A 22,377-nucleotide genomic window follows, 5' to 3' on the forward strand; every position below is an offset into this window, starting at 1 on the left:
CTTTTATCCACTGGCTTCTGTTTGGCAGGAGTAGCCAGTGGAGGTCAAGTCTGTTTTTAAAGACTAAAACACCTAATTCCTTTTAATGATATGTAACATTTGTTTGAATCCCCAACTTTTTTTTTTTTCTTTCTTTTTTTTTTTTTTTTTTTTTTTTTTTGTAGAGATGGAGTCTCCCTGTGTTACCCAGTCTTGTCTTAAACATCTGGGCTTGGCTGGGTGCAATGGCTCATACCTGTAATCCCAGCACTTTGGGAGGCCGAGGCAGACAGATCACCTGATGTCAGGAGTTTGAGACCAACCTGGCCACCATTGTGAAACCCTGTCTCTACTAAAAATACAAAAAATTAGCTGGGTATGGTGGCGGCACCTGTAATCCCAGCTACTAGGGAAACTGAGGCAGGAGAATCGCTTGAACTCAGAAGGTGGAGGTTGTAAGTGAGCCAAGATCGCACCATTGCACTCCAGCCTGAGCAACAAGAGCAAGACTCCGTCTCAAAAAAAAAGAAAGTCTGGGCTCAAGGAATCCTACCACCTCAGCCTCCCAAAGTGCTGGGATTACAGGCGCCAGTCACCACTCCTGGCCCATGATGGATTTTCAGATGACCTCTTTTGCTTTTAGTCTCTCCAAAGAGAGAGATTCTTGTTTTTAATGTCAATATTGTTATAATAGTCAAGATGGCCTCACCTGAATGTTGTAGGTGTCAGAAATTGTTTCAGTAGTAATATGCCACTAGGCAGACCACCTAATCTTTAAATCCAGTTGTAGCACTCAATTTACTTTCTGTTTGCGGCACTAGTGCACTGAGCCAAGTCAACTTGCCCACCTTTCTAATATTTCTTACAGCTAAGGAGGAACTGTTGGTCCTTTGATATCCTAGAATGCTTTCTACCTTGTGGAAATGCTTTTCACCTTAATACACGGATTATATTGTCTAAATGTCTAAACAGGGATTCTCTGGTTAGAACTGAAATGAGAGAGTGATCCATTTTCAGATTTTTAGAGGTTGGCTCCCATATTTTAGGTACTAGCTGATAAGTATTTAGTTTCCTGGTGACTTTGGATAGGGCAAGTGGAGATACAGAGAATGTGAAATTCCAGATAATAAGACCAGCATTACTCACAAATGACAACTGATGCAGTAATTTCTGCCCAAATGCAGTAAGAATCTTGTAGGGAGATAAAGTGGTAAAATTACATGAATCTTTTTACCATGACTATTTTTTTTTTTTTCCTAACTGTAGCATAGTTCTCTGCCTGTAAAGCCATGCGAATATCCTAGACCCAGGAATTAATTCCTGCTTAGGAAAATTTTTTCTTCTGGCTTATCTTTTGTTTGTGCCCAGAGTTTTGTCCTAGGCCTGTCCCCTGATCTTTTGCTATAACACATACTTAAGGTGCAGTCTTCTTTCCTAAATCAATACTTTACTATTGGTGTTGCTGCCAGTTATTTATTTAGAAAGAAAGTGAAAAAATGCCTAGGTAGTTTGATTGCAGCATGCTAAACCCATAAATCTGGACAGAAGCCATGAAGTCTTACCTTTTCTCTGTCTGGCTTGGATGAACAACGGCCTTATGCTTTCTATTACAGGACTAGTTGACCCAGTTCTTCATATTGGTTGCACATTAGAATTGTATAGGACCCCCTCTAGACATTTACATTTTATTGGTCTGTTGTGCTACCTGGGCTTTAGATGATTCTAATATGCAGCCAAGGTTGAGAATCGCTCCCTATGAAATCCCTAATGGTCTTTAGCAGGATAACATCAATGCAGTTCTCTTTGACCTGAAAATATCTTTATTGATATTCCATGCAAGGCTCTCAATTCAAAGTGTACAGTGGGCCAAGGCTTAGGTAGTAAAATGGATCATCCATTTGTCCTCAGAGTAATTCTGGAGGGAGATACTGTCATCCGTCCAGTTTCCTCTCTATACCAAATACAAAGTACACATAAGTAAGCAAAACAAATTTTCAAAGATCCTTCTCTAGAATTCTTGTTCCTTTCCATATGTAATTTCAGTGGAGATTTCTCAACTAGCTGAAATGGAGAACTTGAATTTATTAAAAGTCCCAAACTGCTTACAGCAATTTCTATTTGTAAAATAAACAGGTAGCATTGTTAACGGAGAAAAGGAAGGATCCTGCTTGGGGTGATGGTAATATGTTTGATTATTTGTCTCTTAGCCTGTCTTCTAAGTGGGATTTCAGTGTCAGTTCACTTCACTTTTCTTGGCTTGTTTTTTTGTGAATGAAATGAACTAGCTAAGGCTTAAGTATTTCTGAATAATATATGAAATATGAAATGAGTCATTTTAGGATCTTTGTTCTGGAATGTCAAAGACCTAACCAAGTACTTCCCAAATGAGGTTCCAGATTCATTCTTCTCATCCAGGGTAGTAAAGGTGTTTCAATGGGTTTGTTACTTGCCCATGGCAACCTCACACATGGTAATAGAGAGGGGAGAATTGTTTTATTACCCTAAAAAAGTGAGAACCACTGTTCAAACTAACTAGCTACCAAGAGACTTCTAACTCATGAAGAAAATTTGTATTTAAGAGCAAGTTCAAATGTAGTAGTCTCTCTTCTGAGAGTATTCTGGATACCACGGAAAGTTTCACTTATATATTGCCTACAAGTAATTGGTAATTTGAACTTCAGTAGGTAATATGTGCAAAGAGAAAAAGTAGGTCAAGGAGAAAGTTGGTTAGTGCAGAGGGCTGAATTAGCATCAGTCTGAAATTTCATTAAAGTAGCACTAAGGCCTGGGTGTTTGCTTAGCATGTAAGTGCTGCAGTGTCAGAGAAAATGCCTCTTATGCCTTAGAAAATTTGCTGAAGGCTCCCTGTTACTGGTGGAATAGAAAAGCAGTAGCCTTTGAGACTCCAAAGAGAGTAGCCCCCTTAGGGTTTTCATACTGAAGAACCTTGTGGAGTACTGTGAAACATTGTTGAACTTTATGCAAATTATACTGCACTGGATTTTAAGATTTTATGGGGGAGAGAGTAGAGGAGAATGGGGAAGTAATGACAAAAGATAAATACGTAAACTTGTACTATATTTTAAGCAAGGAATGAAACAAATTCCCTCGCAGGAATTCCCTCTCAGCACTGTGAAGTTTGGTCAAGTTCGGCCTAATGGGTTGGCTTGCTGATTCCTCTTAAACCTCTAGGAAATCCTTTCTAAAACGGCAAAACAAACGTTAGTTTGAGTACTGTTTCACCACCCTGCTCCATCCCCCTACTCTCAACAAAAGAAAAGCATTCCCAAACTATAGTCAAAAGAAATGTGTTCTATCTCAGTCCATTAATTTTTCATCTGCTATGATCTGTGTTCACAGTTTTAGCACATTGCATTATTTTGTGATCTGATAGCAGAACATCAGGAACTAATGGCTTCCTTCCCTTTAAGAAACCTTAAAGTTAGAACTTTTTTTTTTTTTTGAGACAGGGTCTTGATCTGTCACCCAGGGTGGAGTGCAGTGGCACACTTATAACTCACTGCAGCCTCCACCTACCAGACTCTATCCTCCTGCCTCAGCCTCCCAAGTAGCTGGAATACAGGCACGTGCCACCACACCCAGCTAAATTTTCTATTTTCTTTTAGAGACAGAGTCTCACTATGTTGCCCAGGCTGGTCTCAAACTCCTGGGCTCAAGTGATCCTCCCACCTAGGACTCCCAGAGTTATAGGTGTGAGCCACTGTGCTTGGCCTAGAACTCTATTTTTGGCATTTCTTTCTAAATGAGTACATTGGAAGAATATTAGGTTTCCAGGCTCCTCATAATTTCTGAAGGGGACCCGCTCTGCTCTGCCTCTGAAAGAAGAAAAGGCTGAGGGTTCAAATATAGAAAAGTCAATGTAGCAGAAATTTGATTTCCTTCAGATGGACATAGTCTGAAAGAAATCTATCCAACTGTTCTCTATGGTGCTTACATGATGGGTGACAGCTGTCCCCATCTACCTGTCCCTGGCACTGTGCCTTCCCACTGGTCACTGTGAAAAGCAAATCACACTGGACTCAGAGGCCAGAATCCAGGACAAAATCCCCCTTTTCATCTTGAGCCCATCACGTCTTTGTATAGCTGTTAATGTAGCATTTACTTCTTTATGGGAAACTCTTGGGTTTTTAACCCAAGAAGAAATTGTAAAGCATTTAAACTAGTCAGAAAATAAGATTCTGATGGTAGCGATCAAATAAAGAGATGATAGGAAAATTTCACTTCCTCTCAGTTGATATTGATTGATAGCAAGGATCAACTACGCCCACCTCTTCCTAAGTTTTTAAAGGCTACCATAATATTTGTAAGCAACAAATTTATCTAACATTTTTTACAACTTGCTAATCAAGGAGGATTCATATTAAAACAGACAATCAGTTTCTAAAATGTTATCCCTGAAAGGGAATGGAATAGAGTATTTTTAGCTATAAGAACCTACCAGTCTGTTTTTTCCCTTTGAAAAAACTAATGTTTGAAATTTGTGTCTTTCATCTGAAGCAGTTACTCCATTAATAGTAAAGATGCCGCGGAAAAGTCAGTGAACCAGGATAGTGCTCTTGCACCACTGAGGGTGCTAGACTGGCTTTGTGCATCTTATTTCCTAAGAATATCAGTTTTTATTATGACCTTAATTATAAATATATATAGGAGTAGGATTTTCCCTCACCCAACCCTACTTTAATCATTATCACTTAAGTGTAAACCACCACCTCCCCCTCTTTTCCTTTACTGAAAAAAAATGCACTTTAATTCCTAAGGAGAGTGGGTGTTCCTGGCCCTGAAGCCAGATTACTTCAGGAGGAGAGTTAAGGAGGGAGAACTCTTGCCAGACCCTGTGAAATTAACCAAATTTCTTAATGTAAACACACAAGTAATAGCATCCACTTTTAAGTGGCCCCCACTCCATGCCAAAGGGGAAAAGAACCACCAAATCAAAAAAGATTTCTAAGTACCTGTCCTGATTTTGGAAGTTTCACTGAGGAAAAACTATCTAAGATCATTTTCACAGCTAGCAATTTGTCAGAAACTTTGGTGGTGTTTTGTGGGAGGCTGAGATTTTTTAAATTAAAAATCAAGTGAAAACACAAAGATCTAAAATATGGTCCTGATTTGTGTCATTTCTAAGTATCAGATTTGTTCTCCCTGCATTTGACAGATGTTCTCAGTCTCTCCTCCTGTAAGATTCTGTCCTTCCCCTGATGACGAGCCAATAGTTCTTGGTGGGGTTGCATGTCTCCTAGAGCCCCAGGACCCCTGTCGTGTCGGGGAAGGGGGGAGGGCAGGAGGGTGGGCAGAGACTCGGGTTGGGGGAGGGAGATTCAAAGAAAGAGTGAAACTATGGGTTTATATAAACATATTTAAAACAGTTTAGCAAAAGCTTTCTCGTTGAACAGCTTTAAGAACAATGTGAATGAAATCTTAGCAACTTGGTTAGTAATCTGAAAAGTCTATTAATGTATACTTGAAATTCTGTTTGTATAAAAATGCATTTTCCTCTTTATTTTAACACTGTGTAAAAGAACATTATGCATGTGAGTGGTTTGAGAATTAAATGGTTTAATACTCAGGTTTGAATCTGTCTTTTCCATATATAGAAACAATTTGTTTAAATTTGTTTTTATTGATATTTTTTAGTGTCGTGGAAATCCTGAGAATTCACTCTCCCATTCCTTTCTGGCTGTCTACCATCTTTCATCGCTGTCTCCCTCATTTTCTTGATCCAGATGTGGTTACTGGGCAAAGAACAACTTGAAGGCATCATTTTACCAAATGCCCCAATAGCATGTTTCCCCTTTCCTTGTCTTCATTTAAGATGCAGAGTCCATTTATAATGTAAGATGGGAGTAGTTGTATTTATTTTTACTTCTATTCACAAACCAAAATAGGAAGAGGTACAAAGAATAAGAACAGTTTAGCTCACACAAGGGTTGGCTACTCTGCCCATGAAGATAATAGTGTTCAGAGGAACTTCTCTTATAAAAACCAGGAAAGGCCTGTTGGCCTTGAAGGTCACCCTGTTGGGGTTTAGCGAACGGCCAGCAATCCCAATGGCGGTACTTGCAGCTGCTTCACTGCCTTCTTCATTTACCTGCAGGTCACATGGGAAATAAAACTACATTATTTACTCTGCCGTTCATTATTGGCAGGTAAATCATCCACAGACACAGCATTTCCTCAAATGCTTTTGTTTTCCAGTAAAAAGTACATTTGGGTCAGGTTGGATTCCCTCCAGAATTCTACTTCTACTCATTCTTTTATGCAGATAATGTAAGGTACTTGTGTTTGTCCAAGCCTTGTGCTAGGTAGTAAGTGTAAGAGTTCCATTAAGGTAACCCAGAAATCTGAATGTACACAAGTTATCACATTTCTGGCTGGTACCATTGTAAATGGTTTTACAGCAGATTTTTTTGTACCAGCTGCTGAAAGATTTTTGGCTCAAGATCTGAACTCCATAGTTGAAACTGTTTCACTCTTGGAGCATCAAGATCCAAGATACAGCTACTCCAAAGAGCCACTCAGGACCTCGGGCCTGTGAAAAGAGGTGGGTTGTCTGGCTGGACGAGATGCCATTTTTTTGGAGTAACAGACTGAAACAGTGGTATTTGAATATGGTTGATAAGCAGGTCTAGAGGGAAACACCTTCAGAAAATTTTGCCTCAGGACCCAGAATATCACTAGAACTCTGTTTCTGCTCTTATGAAAGCACATGATTAACCAGCTGCCTGGGTTTTCTGGAGCTAGTTAATGATGTCTTCTCCTTCCCTCTCACTCTTCCTTCCGCTTCCTTTGTTCCTCCCTCCCTTACCCTCTCTCTCCCAATAGTGTCTATTTCATGCTCATTCCAGGACTAAGTTTATTAGCAGACTCTAGAGTATTTGCATGACCAGGATCCTTTTATTCAAATCAGGTCTGGTTTTTAATGGCTTCTCAGATCTACAATTAGTTGGGTTTATTAAGGGTTCCCAGGGTTTTCAAAGAAAATGGCTTTGTTGTGAGAACCACAGAAAAATCTACATCATTGTGTACTGGGCTCAGGTGGATAAAATGAATCCAGACCTCTGCTTCTTCCTAATAGTAACTCAAGCCCCTCGAGGTCTGAGTTGACACTTCTAATTGGAGTCCTTACAAGGGGATATTCAATGAGAGTTAAAACCCTGAGGACTCAATTTCCCTTGCAGTCTTCCTTTCTTTCTTCCAAAAATCCATATGAAAGAGGGTGTGAGCAGTGTCATCTTAACTTCCAAAACCATTAATGCAGCACTGGTAAAATCCCTTGTTCTGATCTCAATACCTCTACTCTTGCTATTGTCTTAAAGGTCGTTGACATTCATTGTCTTATAGATTATATGCCCACAATGAGGATTTTTGCACATAGCCTTTCTGTCCACCCCAACTCCTGCTATCATTTGAGACAATTAAATTATCGCAGTAGGCTGGGCACGGTGGCCCACGCCTGTAATCCCAGCACTTTGGGAGGCCGAGTCAGGTGGATCACTTGAGGTCAGGAGTTTGAGACCATTGAACCCAGGAGGCGGAGGTTGCAGTGAACTGAGATCATGCCACTGCACTCCAGCCTGGGCGACAGAGCAAAACTCCATCTCAATGAAAAAAAAGAAAAAAAAATCTCGGTAGGAGACCCATTCAACACCGTAGCCTCCCATTTCTTTCATCTCGTCACACCTAATGAGCATTACCACGTAAGCAAACCTGTCCATGGCTACACCCTGGACTTGCCATCTCAGAACTGCTCTACCTTTGAAATTATAATAGCATCCTTTTCTCAGACTATAACCTTGTGTTCTTTCAAGTTACCACATTTCCTCACTCCCGTTGAAATTCCACTTTCCTCTGAACCAGGCATTTCCTACTGAGCTTGATCCCTGGCTCTATATTTACTAGCACCATCCTCCGAAACCTTTCTCTTTGACTACAACCTTCATTCTTTTCGATTTCTTCAATTCTAGAAACTTCTCTACCATCGTCCCATCTCCTTTCCCTCACAGCCTGGCTCCCGCAAAGAATAGTCTATACCAGTGGTTCCCAAATCTCATTGTGCATAAGAATCCCCTGAGGAGTTTAGTACATACACGGATTCTCAGGGCCCATCCCAGAATCTCCAAAGATAAAGCTCCCCAGATGACTGCTGCTGTTGGTCCATAGTTTAGTGTTTGCTTGAGAACAACCAGAAGTTCCACAGGCTGTACACAGCTGTTACTCTAACACAGGGTTCCATGCACACCTCAGCTGGGGGAACACTAGGTTAAGTGATGTTCAACCGTTTTCTTTACTGTGGGACGTCTCAGACCTCAGCCTGCCAGTGTGTACTGTTCATCTCTCACGAGAGGATATACATTTATTTGACCACCTTTTCATTGCCTCCAGTGTAGTCTAGTGCTCTAGTTGTCTGGAGCACACTTTAAGACACTGATGCACACTCACCAGCTTCCCTTTCTTACCTTCCATTTGCTCTTCATCCATTACAATTAGGCATGTGATCACACTATTCTGTCGTCAGGGAAAGGTAAACTATGGGCAGTCTCCAAACTTTTTATTTTTTTTAAGACTTTTTGGTAGAGACAAGGTCTCACTATGTTGCCCAGACTGGTTGCGAATTCCTGGGCTCAAGTGATCCTTCCATCTCACCCTCCCAAGGTACTGGGGTTACAGGTGTGAACCACCATGCCCAGCCCTGGAGTCTTCTTACTAGATGCTATCCATTTTCTTAAAACTTCTCCTTGGGTTGGTTGGGTGCAGTGGTTCATGCTTGTAATCCCAGCACTTTGGGGGTGCCAAGGAGGTGGATCACCTGAGGTCGGGAGTTCAAGACCTGCCTGACCAACATGGAGAAACCCTGTCTATACTAAAAATACAAAAATTAGCCAGGCACGGTGGTGCATGCCTGTCATCCCAGCTACTCAGGAGGCTGAGGCAGGAGAATCGCTTGAACCGGGAGGCAGAAGTTGCAGTGAGCTCTCGCGCCATTGCACTCTAGCCTGGGCAAAGAGCGAACGAAGCTCCGTCTCAAAAAAAAAACCTTCTCCCTGGGTTTCTGCGACCCCCATCCTGTAAATTCCTTCTTGATGAGCTTTGCTGGCTTCTTTTCCTATATCACCCTCCTAAATATTTGTGTTCCCGCTTGACCTGCTGCAGAAGAGGTAGTGGGAGGGAAGGCAGAATAATCACACCATGAGGGTTTCGGGGAGGGCTGTATTATAGCAGGCCTTGTGGAGGCCTTTTGCAGGCCTTAACGCTGGAAACAGGCCTTTTCCACATGTGTGTTCTGTTGTTCATGCATCTCCTGTCTGTACCCTAAGAGCTCGTGGAGCAAGAACTCCAGAGTTAGAAATCACATGAAATACTGGATAATAAAGTGGCAGAAAAGTAGCATAGGAAGAGAGAGTCGGGAGGTGTACTCACCTCAAGAAATGCCTTATGGAATGCATCGGAGACATAGAGGTCATCCCGGCCTTCTGCAACAATACCTGGAAGGAAGGCCGGAGAAGGCTTTGTGAGATGGGAGAAAGTTGGCTTCAACTCACAGATGGGAATTCAGTTTGAATTAAGAGATCCTTTGGGGCTTTTTGAAACATAAGAAGAAATCCTAAATATTCACCTAATCATACTCTCACAATGAATATGTGTTAAAAATAATAAAGTACTTTGGGGGCCAGGTGCAGTGGCTCACACCTGTCATCCCAGCACTTTGGGAGGCCAAGGCGTACAGATCACCTGCAGTCAGGAGTTTGAGACACTCTGACTAATATGATGAAACCCTGTCTCTACCATGAAAATACAAAAATTAGCCAGGTGTGGTGGCGAATGCCTGTAATCCCAGCTACTTGGGAGACTGAGGCAGGAGAATCGCTTGAATTTGGGAGGCGGAGGTTGCAATGTGCCAAGATCGTGCCACTGCACTCCAGCCTGGACAACAAGAGCAAAACTCCATCTCAAAAAACAAGAATAATAATAATAATAAACTACTTTGGGCTTGTTCAGCGTGGCTCCTGATAATTCATTCTCAGGCTTCAGCTCTTTGTGGGAGAGAGAAAGGGCAAGACTCTTTTCTTACAGAAAAAAACTCACTCCATCCAGAAGGAACATCTTTCTTTCCAGTCTGGCAACATTTTTAGTTTTCTAAACTAGCTTAGAGAGAGCCCAATAGCGCAGTGACTCACAGCTGTAATCCTAGCACTTTGGGAGGCCGAGGCGGGTAGATCACCTGAGGTTAGGAGTTCAAGACCAGCCTGGCCAACATGGTGAAACCCTGTCTCTACTAAAAATACAAAAATTAGCCTGGCATGGTGGCAGGCGCCTGTAATCCCAGCTCCTTGGGAGGCTGAGGCAGGAGAATCACTTGAACCCAGGAGGCGGAGGTTGCAGTGAGCTGAGATTACACCACTGCACTCCAGCCTGGGGGACAAGAGTGAGGCTTCATCTCAAAAAAAAAAAAAAAGATAAATCTAATTACTTAACATCAGAAGCTTATTATATTATATTATTTATTTATTTAGCGATAGGGCCTCACTCTGTTGCTCAGGCTGGAAAGCAGTGGTGTGATCACAGTACACTACAGCGTTGACCTCCCAGGCTCAGGCAATCCTCCCAGCTCCACCTCCCAAGAAGCTAGGACTACAGGTGTGCACCACCGTGCCTGGATAATTTTTTTTACTTTTTGTAGAGACCATCCTCACTATGTTGTCCAGGCTGGTCTCAAACTCGTGGGCTTAGACGATCCTCCCACCTCGGCCTCCCAAAGTGCTGGGATTACAGGTGTGAGCCACCGTGGCCAGCCAACTTCTTTAAAAGATACTTTAATGCGCCGGGCGCCATGGCTAATGCCTGTAATCCCACCACTTTGGGAAGCCGAGGCAGGTAGATCACAAGGTCAAGAGTTCAAGACCATCCTGGCCAACATGGTAAAACCCCGTCTCTACTAAGAACACAGAAATTAGCCAGGCGTGGTGGCACACGCCTGTAATCCCAGCTACTCAGAAGGCTGAGGCATGAGAATTGCTTGAACCCGGGAGGCAGAGGTTGTAGTGAGCCGAGATCACACTGCTGCACTCCAGCCTGGACAACAGAGTGAGACTCTGTCTCAAATAATAATAATAATAATAATAAACGTCAGTGAGGCCTGTGTAATGGGAACCAGATTTCCCCAGCTCTTAATATCTGTGTCTTTGCTCTGAATTCCAATGCCCTTTCAAATTCCTCTCCACCTGGTCCTGTCTCCTGTACCTGATACAGACTCACAGGGCACCAGTGATGGCTGGGCCCATGGAGATCCAAGAACAAACTTCCCTTTTACAGAAGAGGAAACGGAGGCCTCAAAAGGAAAAGAGATGTCCACAAGTGAGCAGTAGAAACTAGGATCAGAATCCAGGAGTCCTGACTTGTTGCTCCTTTCTATTCTTTCTCCAACTCTTCCACTTTCGGTCAGACTACCTTGTGGGTAGAGCAGGGAGGAAACTCCTTCCTAGACAAACCTGGGAGTTTGGACTTTTCAGGGCTGAACAGATCGACAAGGCCCATGTCTTGCAGCTGCTCCTTCAAACTGAAGCCGTCCTCAATGCGGAAGCGGGGCATGTGAACCACCAGCATCATCTCCTCCAACTCATCCAGCCACTCCTGCAGCACCTCTGGGGTGAGTTCCTGCTCCACCTTGGTCAGGCTCTTCTCAGGCTTGGGCAGGATGAGCACCATGGTGATGTCATCACCCTTGAAGGGCAACTCAAGCACCTGGGTGCCTTCAGCCACGCGCCGATAACAGAACTTGCCTTCCTGGTACATCATAGACGCTGAACACGACTCTCCATCAGCCTTGTAGAACGGTTCCATCCTTGTGTTCTCAGGGCTAAACTTTGACTTCCACAGGCCCTGGAAGAGAATCACAAAGTGAGAACAAAAACCTTCATAGGAGGATATTTATTGACACAAGATATATTCATATTATACTGTTACATTAATATATATTATAAGTGTTACATTAATATATAAGGAATATGCACAAAAAGGTTAATAATGACTGTGTCAGAATGATGGAATTATGAGTAGGTTTTTCTCTGTGTACTTTTCTGTATTTCCCCAGATTTTCAGCAGTGAGTATTTGCTTTTATAATCAGAAAAATAAAACCAAAACCAAGAACAATCTACAGTCCTCTCTGCAAGTCTCTTCTTGAGTTTAAATCTAATTGCCTTGTGCTGTCTGCCTTCCGCCAACCTCTTTTCTTTTCTTTTTTTTTTTTTTTTTTTTTGAGATGGAGTTTCGCTCTAGTCACCCAGGCTGGAGTGCAATGGCACAATCTCGGCTCACTGCAACCTCCGCCTCAGGGTTCAAGCAATTCTCCTGCCTCAGCCTCCCAAGCTGCTGGGATTACAGGCACCTGCCACCACGCCCGGCTAACTTTTTGTATCTTTAGTAGAAATAGGATTTCGCCATGTTGGTCAGGCTGGTCTCGAACTCCTGACCTCAGGTGATCCACCCTCCTTGGCACCCCCAAAGTGCTGGGATTACAGGCCTGAACCACTGCGCCTGGCCCCACCAACCTCTTTTCTAAGGGCCAACCTCCAAAGTCCTGGGCTCTGCCAGACACAGACACAGATAACAGAGGATGAGCCCTGACTGACTTCCTCTTCAAACTGGGAGGGACCCTGAGATAGAAGACACACTTTTGAACATTACCATTCTTTATCACTTTCTAGCTCTGTAATTTGGGGACAAGCCATTTAACTCTTCTTCTTTTTTGGGTCGGGGGACAGGGTCTCAATCTGTGCCCCATGTTGGAGTGATGCAATGGCAAGCTCATGGCTCACTGCAGCCTCAGCCTCCCAGGCTCAAGCTATCCTTCCACCTCAGCCTCCCAGGTGGCTAGGACTACAGGTGTGTGTCACCATGCCCAGCTAACTTTTTTAGTTTTTGTAAAGATGGGATCTCCCTGTGCTGCCCACGCTGATCTTGAGCTTCTGTGCTTGAGTGATCCTCCTGCCTCAGTTTCCCAAAGTGCTGGGATCACAAGTGTGAGTCATCATGCCTGGCCCATTTAACTCTTCTGAGTAGTGGTTTCTTATCTGTAAAACTAAGAGCTGGTGATAGCTAATATTTATAGAATATGCTTACTGCATGCCAGGCACTTTTCTAAGCATTTTGGACGTATTAACTTATACCTTATTTACATGCAGTAGCTACCTCAGTATCCCTATGTGGTAGATGTATCATTATTACCACATTATAAGATGCAGAAATTGGAGCATAGAAAGATCTCGGGTAACTCACCCAAGTTCACATGGTCAGAAATGGAAGAGTCAGTATTTAAAATTAAGTAATCTGTCCGAGTGGCCCAGGTTTCATTTGTGATGTGAGAATCAAGAGGGCTAATAAATGTCAAATTGTTCTGCAAACTGTAAAGGGCAAATTCACGTGGTGGAAATACAGTCTGCTCTGTCCTTGGAGAGGGGAAAACCGTAAGAGACAGAGCGACTGACAGCAGCAGCGACTGGCTAGTCCCCTGGGCCCTGTGGGAGGGAAGAATGTACCGGGAGGCACATCCCAGGATGGGCAAAATATGCCACAATTCTACCCACCTTAAACTGGTGGTCTCCTGAGTGTCAGCGGTCTGCTTATTCCCACTCCCCTCTTCCTTTTCCTTCCCAAATGTAATCAAGTTGACACAGTCTTCAGAACATTACTCTGAGGAAAACAAGGCCTTCTGCATCGGTAAATAATAGCACCTCCCCTAAGTCTGAGGTGAGCCTGTCACCTAGAAGCTCAGAAGATTTAAGCTAAAACTGGATTTTACAGGAAAGAAAACATTTTTTAAAAAGATAAAATAGGCCAGGCATAGTGGTTCACGCCTGTAATCCCAGCACTTTGGGAGGCCGAGGCAGGCTGATCATCTGAGGTCAGAAGTTCGAGACTAGCCTGGCCAACATGGTGAAACCCCATCTCTACTAAAAATACAAAAATTAGCTGGGCATGGTGGTGGGCGCCTGTAATCCCAGCTACTTGGGAGGCTGAGGCAGGAGAATTGCTTGAACCTGGGAGGCGGAGGTTGCAGTGAGCCGATTGCACCATTGCACTCCAGCCTGGGCGACAAGAGCGAGACTCTGTCTCAAAACAAAAAACAAAAGATAAAATATATAAAAATAAAATTTAAAAACTAAAATTTAGGCAAAGGGAACTTTGACTCATTGTAGAAGCTGCTCCAGGTGATGGGAAAAAAATTGCAGGGCTGAAGATTGTGAACACATTGACTCTGTCATTTCATTCCAGTTTTCAAAATGGAGTTAAGTGGACAGCAGAATCACATATATATAAGAGTTTGTCACTGTGCACACCTTGCAGTGGGACATGATGGGTTTGTTTGCATGCCCACTCTGCCATCAGCCTGGGGACACTACCACACCTCCCTGGACGGTAGCCCAGCAGCCATGGTTCAAACGGTTCTGGGCTCTCAGCAAATGTTTATGTCTGCCCAGACTATGCATGGACCATTTCTCAGAAAGGATCTACCTACACATGCCCAGTAGTGTTAAAGAGGGTGAGCTGGCCGCATGTGGTGGTTCATGCCTGTAATCCCAGCACTTTGGGAGGCTACGGCAGAAGGATTGCTTGAGCCCATGAGTTCAAAACCAGCCTGGGCTGTGGCATACAAAAAAATAAAAAACTTCACCTCCTATGATGGCATGCACCTGTCGGTAGGCCAAGGTGGGAGGATCGTTGGGATGGCTGGGATCACTGGAAGGTCAAGGCTGCAGTGAGCTGTGATTGTGCCCGTGCACTCCAGCCTGGGTGACAGAGTGGGGTTCCGTATTTAAACAATAAATAAAATAAAATAAAATAAAATAAAATAAAATAAAATAAAATAAAATAAAATAAAATAAATGGAGGCGACGAGGAAATAAGGCAGGGACAAGGAGGCAGAAGCAGGCGCTTTGGAGAAGTTGGTTCAGCTCTCTGCCTTCTACTGTCGGAATCTGTTCATGTAGTCCTTAGGCTTTTTTTACCCATTTAGATTGACCTGCCCTGCTGACCTGTGTAGCTTCAGGCAGTCCATTTGCCCTCTCAGGGCTTCCGTCTCACCGTTTAAAAAAAAAAAAAAAAAAAAAAGGTGGGAGCGGGGGCAGGCGCGGTGGCTCAAGCCTGTAATCCCAGCACTTTGGGAGGCCGAGGCGGGCGGATCACAAGGTCAGAAGATCGAGACCATCCTGGCTGACATGGTGAAACACCCTCTCTACTAAAAATACAAAAAACTAGCCGGGCGAGGTGGCGGGCGCCTGTAGTCCCAGCTACTCGGGAGGCTGAGGCAGGAGAATGGCGGGAACCCGGGAGGCGGAGCTTGCACTGAGCCGAGATGCGTGTTTCAAAAAAAAAAAAAAGGGGGGGGTGTAAGCTGAAGAGCAAGAGGAGGTCCCCGGGGTCTCCCCAGGGTCATTCTGAGTACCTTGAAGTAAATGGTGTTAACCAGCACCAGAACAGTGAGCTCGTTGATGGCTTCCGGGGGAATGACATCGGTGATTCGGCCTTCGGTCTTATTGGACACCCATTTGTTGATGGCCGCTCTGGATTGCTCTGCATTTTCCTGAGGAGAACAGGAAATAAACCTACTCACCTGTGCTATTCGATTGGCTTCCCCATTTTCCCAGGCCGCGTTTTATTTTTCTCACCATCCCTCTGCCCTTTCCCACAATTTGATTAAGAAGCCATCGCTCTAATCCAAATTGGGGAAACCTCACATATCTAATGTAGTTCCATGAATCTTTCCTGTAGTTAATAAATATTATCAGAAGAAAAAGAACAAAAAGAAATAGGAAGAAATCAAGGAAAAGAAGGAAGATGAAAACAGTCTGGGAAAAATAAGATAAAATATTATTTTCTCTGACTTTGGAAAACCTGAACTCACAAAAGTAGAGTTTCCAAGGCATGTTCCAGGGAAAGCAATGAATGATTGCAGGTTATATGGGGTTGGCAGGTTATATGGAGGAGAGAAATGGCCATGCAGTCAAATACATTTGAGGAATGCTGATTGAATAACGCCAACAGATTTCTTTGTTGCGGAGTTTCTCTGAAACTTCACAGGCCCGTGTTCTTCATGAATCTCCAAAAGGAGAATATGACATGCATCATGTACCAACTTTATTTGACCGTGATAACTGTTCAAATTAAGTAAGATATCTTGTAGGACTGGCACCTTCAAAACACCCTTTGGTATATATTTGAAGTTGGTGGATGGAATGAAGAATTGATTATTTATTCACGTTTTCCTGGGCAGTCACTACAATCTAAGCATGGATACCATTGATTTCTCAGGTTTTCAGTAAGAATAACTATTCCCGGGGTGCTGACTTGTAGCCAGCCCTCCGACAGTCTTCAGCAGCAAAGCAGTGTGAATTTGGGTGCTGTTTCTCCCCCTCCTCAATCTCTGAGTGGAGAGGAAGAACTCAGAGGTCAGGGGTAACATCTGCAACTCACCTTGAAGTCCAGGGGCTGGAGCTTGGCTCCGTATACCAACTCACTGATGTCCTGGTAGGTCTCATTGAAGGTAAGGGATTTGTCTCCAAAAAGGCGATTGGCTGATACTAACTTGGAGGATTTGTTGGCTTTTCGATAGAGTCGGCAGTTCAGTTTGGCAAAGAAGAAGTGGATCTGATCAGATGTTTTCTCAGATATGGTGTCAAACTTAAATACCTACAGAAGTCAAAAAAAATGGTGGTGGGTTTGGTGGGCAGCCTGGCTAACATGGGTGTTGAGCATAGACTGGTCAGTCTCTGACTAATAGCCACCTCAGTTGTGAACTCCTTCAAGCACAGTACCTGGGACAGCATAAATGCTCAACCCTTGTGTTCTGATGAATAAAGGGATAAAAGAAGAATGAAGGGTAGGAAGGATAAAGGGAAAAAGAGAGACTAGGTCACCACCTAAAGTCTCTAAAGGGCTCTAGATCAACACACAGATGTTTTCTTGCTGGAATGGGAAAAGTCCTCTTGGTGATTCTGGACAGAGAAGAGAATCAGGACAGTGTCCTTTCTTGTAGCAAACACTTTTGTGGCATCTCTTGGGGCCAGCTGCTCATGGAGGCTCTGGGATACTGGTGGTAGGGGTGAAAAAGGAAGAGTGAATCTATCAGCAAGGGATTAAACAGGCCCAGAATCCAAGAGTCTCAGGGTTGAAAACGACTTAGAAGTCATCCATGCTTTGAAGATGGAATCCCCCAGTGCCCACCTTCACCATCCCCAAGGCAAATGGGTGAGGCTGTTCCCCTCCTGCCCTTCCCGTGCTCTCTCCTCAGGCTACAAAAGGCCTTTTGGTGTTATCTGTTCTCTGCCTTTGGTTTTCCTGATTTTGTTCCAACAGGCACTTTTTTTTTGGGGGGGGGGGTTATACTTTTGATCAAAAGCTTGGTGCTGAATTTCTCTTTTCTCCAGAGAGATTCAGTCTCACCCTGCTTTCGAACACATGGCGTTTGTGTAGAGGGGAGGACCCAAGGAATATGCGTGGTTTGGAAGCAGTGTTCTGCTCTTCTTGTAGGAAGGGCTACATTTAAGATCTTACTTGGGGACAGAGACATGAGGGATATGGAAGGGCTTTGAGACCAGTACCAATGTATACAAAAATGACTGAAGGGCCCAGAGAAGGCAGTACTAAGTGTCTTAAGGGTTTTTAAACCTACAGTTTCTTTCGGAGAGTGAAGACTTGGGTTAACTCATCCCAGAGCCCTGAGCAAAGGTGATGAAGTTCCATGGAAACTGACCACTAGAATAGAAGGAACCCTTCTAAGACCCACAGACTTTAGTGTCCAAGGTCCAAATAAGCACCATATACCATCTTGAAGGGACTCATGCCTCCCTATTGATGAACTCTGCTTCCAAAGTGTGATCCAACCTGAAGAAAGACTGTCAGGCAGCCAAGCCAAGGACAGATTAAAGATCTAGGGTTTCCATCCATGACTTATCATAGCCCCAGAGGCCAATAGTGATCAATCAATCCATGACGCTTCATCTTATCAAGCCCTACTTCCCTCCCAGAAAAGGCAGTGGGGGAAAGGGGGTGGGAACTAAGTCACTGAGCTGAAATGATCCATACTTCCCAGAGCCAGAAAACACTCTCACGTCCTTGAGGCTTCTCTTGGCTTTCCTGGGCCCCTGGTCTCAATATACCATCCTAGGCTGGGTGTGGTGGCTCCCACCTGTAACCCCAGCACTTTGGGAAGCCAAAGCGGGCAGATCACTTGAAGTCAAGAGTTTGAGGCCAGGCGCAGTGGCCCATGCCCATAATCTCAGCACTTTGGGAGGCCGAGGCGGATGAATCACGAGGTCAGGAGTTCAAGACCAGCCTGGCCAACATGGTGAAACCCTGTCTCTACTAAAAATACAAAATGGTGCTGGGCGCCTATAATCCCAGATACTCAGGTGGCTAAGGCAGAGAATTGCTTGAACCTGTGAGGTGAAGGCTGCAGTGAGCCGAGATTGCGCCACTGCACCCCAGCCTGGGTGACAAAGCGAGACTCCGTCTCAAAAAAAAAAAAAAAAAAAAAAAAGAGTTTGAGACCAGCCTGGCCAACATGGTGAAACCCCATCTCTACTAAAAATACAAAAATTAGCTGGGCGTGGTGGCGTGTGCCTGTAATCCCAGCTACTCAGGAGGCTGAGGTGGGAGAATTGCTTGAATCTGGGAGGCGGAGGTTGCAGTAAGTCGAGACTGCACCACTGCACTCCAGCCTGGGCAATAGAGTGAGACTCCATCTCAAAAAAATAATAATACTCATAATAATATCCTAGAATTTTTTTCCACAAAAGCCCATATGCCGGATGTCACCAGATGGTAAAGCTCCCCTTCTTCTGCCGGAGGAGGGACTGGCACAACACATTGCCCAGCACAGAGGAAGTGCTGAATGAATGAATAAATAAATGATCAAATTAATGAGCAAACATATAGATGAAAAAATTACTAAAGAGAGAAGTTGAAAGAGATAGAAGCCCTCCCCCATTGTAAGGTCGCTCAAAAGAGGAAACCAGGATTTAAAAAGCAGATATCCAGGTCGTAATTCCTTGGCTAATTTTTTAAAAAATGGTTTTCAAAGGGAATTATAACACATGAAGTAGTGACTCAAAAGGAATCGTAATGCATAAAGAGCGCCCTTAGTGGCCTGCAGTGTTGGTTGAGAAGTCACTGGACTTGGACCTATGCAAGCCCCAAAGGTGCTCCTAGCAAGGTGGCTGGGCAGAAGACCTTTGGGTCGTACCTCCATCAGTTGCTTGAGGGTGTCATTACAGGCACCCAGCTTGGTCATAGCAAAAGCCGTGGAGACACTCAGGGGTGACAGGAAAATGTTATCCTTGTCGTTCTTGGAATCTGCCAGGTGCTGATAGAAAGTGGTAGCAAAGCGGGAATTGGCCTTGGACAGTTCCCAGACGCGCCGGTTGGTGGCCTCGGGGATCTTCTGTTCTGAGCCCTCATCCTCAGTTGCCTTCTTCTCCGGGGAGCGGTAAATGCACATGGGATTCATGGGAATGTCCCGCGGCTTGGCTGTGCAGATGTCCACAGGGCTCCCGTGACAGGTCATACAGTCCCAGAGGCCAATGAGCAGCAAGGACAGAAGATAAACCTTCCTGCAAGGGGGCAAAATGCCGAGTTAAGCTAGGCTGCAACCCCTAGCCCCACTGCCCACCACAGGGTTGCCTCAGTAAAGCAGAGGATTCCAGCCTACCTGGTGTGGCCAAGAGAAGGGCTAAAGTCTTTGAACCAAGTACAAGGGCCCAGACTGAACCTAGAACAGGTTCAGTCCTAGACTTCTTGCCAGGGGATAGTTCAGTTGCCTGGACATGGTCATGTTGGAATTAGAATCAACTGACAGTTATTTGAAGTATTATTATGTGCTCAATTTCCCCATGCTGGGAGAAAAAGAATGCGAAGCTTCCTGTTTGTGACATGGAACACACGTGCCTAAAAAATTGGCTGGGAACTTTAGTGCCCAGTGAAGAGTCAGGGCAGTAGGGGGTGCCACCGACAGAAACTGTTTGGGGAAGGGCTCTGATAGATGCAACAGAGAGATTTCAGCAACACAAGAGAGGAAAGAAGAAACGGATGGAGCAAAGGCAATATCTGGCCAGGCGCGGTGGCTCACTCCTGTAATCCCAGCACTTTGGGAGGCTGAGGCAGGCAGATCACTTGAGGTTAGGTGTTCAAGATCAGCCTGAACAACATGGTGAAACCCTATCTCTACTAAAAATACAAAACTTAGCTGGGTGTGGTGGTGCACACCTGTAGTCCCAAGCTACTGGGGAGACTGAGGCAGGAGAATTGCTTGAACCCAGGAGGCGAAGGTTGCAGTGAGCTGAGATTGCACCACTGCACTCCAACCTGGTGGGCAAAGTGAGACTCTGTCTCAAAACAACAACAACAGCAACAACAAAACAATGGCAACATCTGTGTGCTGAAGATTCCCACATATCTAGCTCCAGCCCTAACCCTTCCACTGAGCTCCAGACTGACTATTTGCTGGACAATTCCACCAGAAACTCCTACAAGTTCTTTAGGGAACCAGGGACAAAGTGACCTGGTAATTAATTCTCCCCGAGGTGCCTGCTCCTCGTGTCCTCCAGCTCAGTGAATGGGCTCAGTGAATTCAGTACAGAAAGCCGAGAATCACCCTGGATTCCTCTCTCTCTCCTCCTCATTTAGTCAAACCCCAAAGTCAATCAGTTCTGTTTTTTTACTCTTTCACCAGTTACTGCCACTGCTTTACTGCAGGCTCTCATTCTTTTTTATTGCCTGGAAGTTTTAATAGTCTCCAACATGGATTCAATGAAGGTAAACTAAGTTAATTTCACATTTTTAAAAAATGAGGTAGTTGGGACACTGGGTGAAGCAAATCAAGAGATAAAGTCTCTTGTCATATTTTTTGTAGATAAGACAAGGGTGGGCTGCCTCCAACTGGTTTAGGGTCCCTGGGTGTACAGAAGGGAGTCCGTCTGTGGGTACTGGATCTTCCCATCTTCTCCTGGGAGAGAAAGAGAGGCGCCCAGTGCAGATTCACAGATGTGGTCTGCTGGGCAAGCGTGGGACTGGCTGGAAGCTGGGGCAGCTGAGGGGTACTTGCCTTCTTACGTGGTCTCAGTCCAGTTCTGCAGCCCTTTCAAGAACAGAGGTGCAAAGCGGGAAAGAAGCAGAGGCACCAAGGGAGATGTGGAAGGCAGGCTGAAGTAGCAGGGAGAGAGAGAGAGGAGAGGACCCTGCCATTCATCTTCCCATCTCCACTGCCTTCGGTTGCCCACTCTGTCCTTCAGCGACATTTGGAAATACAATTCGAGGCTGAGCGGACCCTGGGAGGGCTGTGAAGCACAAATTAAAACCAAGACAGTTGTGCCACCACCCCATTTCTAGCCTCCTATGACAACTCAGATGAAGAAGGGAGTGTGTGTGGCATTGAGGGAGGGACAGCTCTCACTGTGAGAAAAGGAAGCAGTTTCGGCCCTTTAATCAAAGGTCACTGGGATCTTGGGTGGGGGCAGAGTGGAGTGGATCTGAGTGGAAGAAGGAGCAAAAAGGGAGTGAGGAGGTCCTCGTGGGTAACATTTGCTCTCTTCCTAGATTTGCTCTCTTACGGCAGGCCCTGGGGATTCCCCTTGTAGCATTCCCTGGATTCTGTGAGTGCTGGCGTCCTGCACAGCATCTTTACACCAGGGATGACATCCCCCTTGTTTCTTAGGCTAGGGACCCAAGGTGTGGCTTAGGAAAGGCCTTACCCCAAGAGGGGGGTGGGAGGGAGGGCGCTTGAAATGACGTCTTCCAAACAGGTCTTTGACTGTAACTACCAGGGAGAGGGCCTGTTCTTCTCAAAGGTGTTAGAGGTCATTCCTGTGAGTCCTTTGGAGGTTGGAAAACCCAGTGAGGGCAGCCAAGGGGAAAGCTCACCCCTCTTACCTTTTTCCAGAGGCTACGGTTCCTATCACATTGGAATACATGGTCGCTAATCTTCCACAGGGCTGGGCAAGTGGAGATGGTTGGTCTGAGGCAATCTGTCTGAAAACTGGTTCTTTCCTCTTAATCTCACAGAGGTTTCAGAGGCCAGGGTGCATCAGGGAGCTGGTCAGGAGGGGGAACTGAGGTCAAAGGCTGATGACCAGTTCCCAGGGTTAAGCAAAGTGTAGAGCCCAGTGTTGTTTAATTAGTAGAGAAGTTTCAAAGTTCAGTCAGGCCCAGGGAAAGCCTGAGCCACCTCTCTTGCCCACACTCCCTCACTCTCCTCCTCAGCTTTATGGAAAAGGAAAAGGAGAGCATGTTCATCCCCTCAAACTTGGTTAGGAAATACCTGACTGAGGAGAAATTTGTCTGCAGGATTTTTTCTTTCTAGTTAACCATATCAGAAGATAGAAATAGCT

At 44.8% G+C, this 22,377-nt stretch overlaps 1 protein-coding gene across 1 annotated transcript; it reads right to left on the reverse strand.

Moving 5' to 3' along the window:
* Window positions 1–5,824: 5,824 nt before the first annotated feature.
* Window positions 5,825–22,058, reverse strand: SERPINC1 (serpin family C member 1). The gene is made up of 7 exons (XM_005540037.4): window positions 21,920–22,058; window positions 19,239–19,605; window positions 16,469–16,684; window positions 15,441–15,578; window positions 11,487–11,877; window positions 9,418–9,482; window positions 5,825–6,088 (listed from the first exon to the last, which is right to left on the reverse strand). Exons 1-7 carry the CDS (start codon window positions 21,958–21,960, stop codon window positions 5,912–5,914), a joined length of 1,395 nt encoding a protein of 464 aa, XP_005540094.3. The 5' UTR covers window positions 21,961–22,058; the 3' UTR covers window positions 5,825–5,911.
* Between the last annotated feature and the right edge of the window lie 319 nt (window positions 22,059–22,377).

The sequence above is a fragment of the Macaca fascicularis genome, chromosome 1 (assembly GCF_037993035.2).
Source record: "Macaca fascicularis isolate 582-1 chromosome 1, T2T-MFA8v1.1".
Classification (NCBI taxonomy): domain Eukaryota; kingdom Metazoa; phylum Chordata; class Mammalia; order Primates; family Cercopithecidae; genus Macaca; species Macaca fascicularis.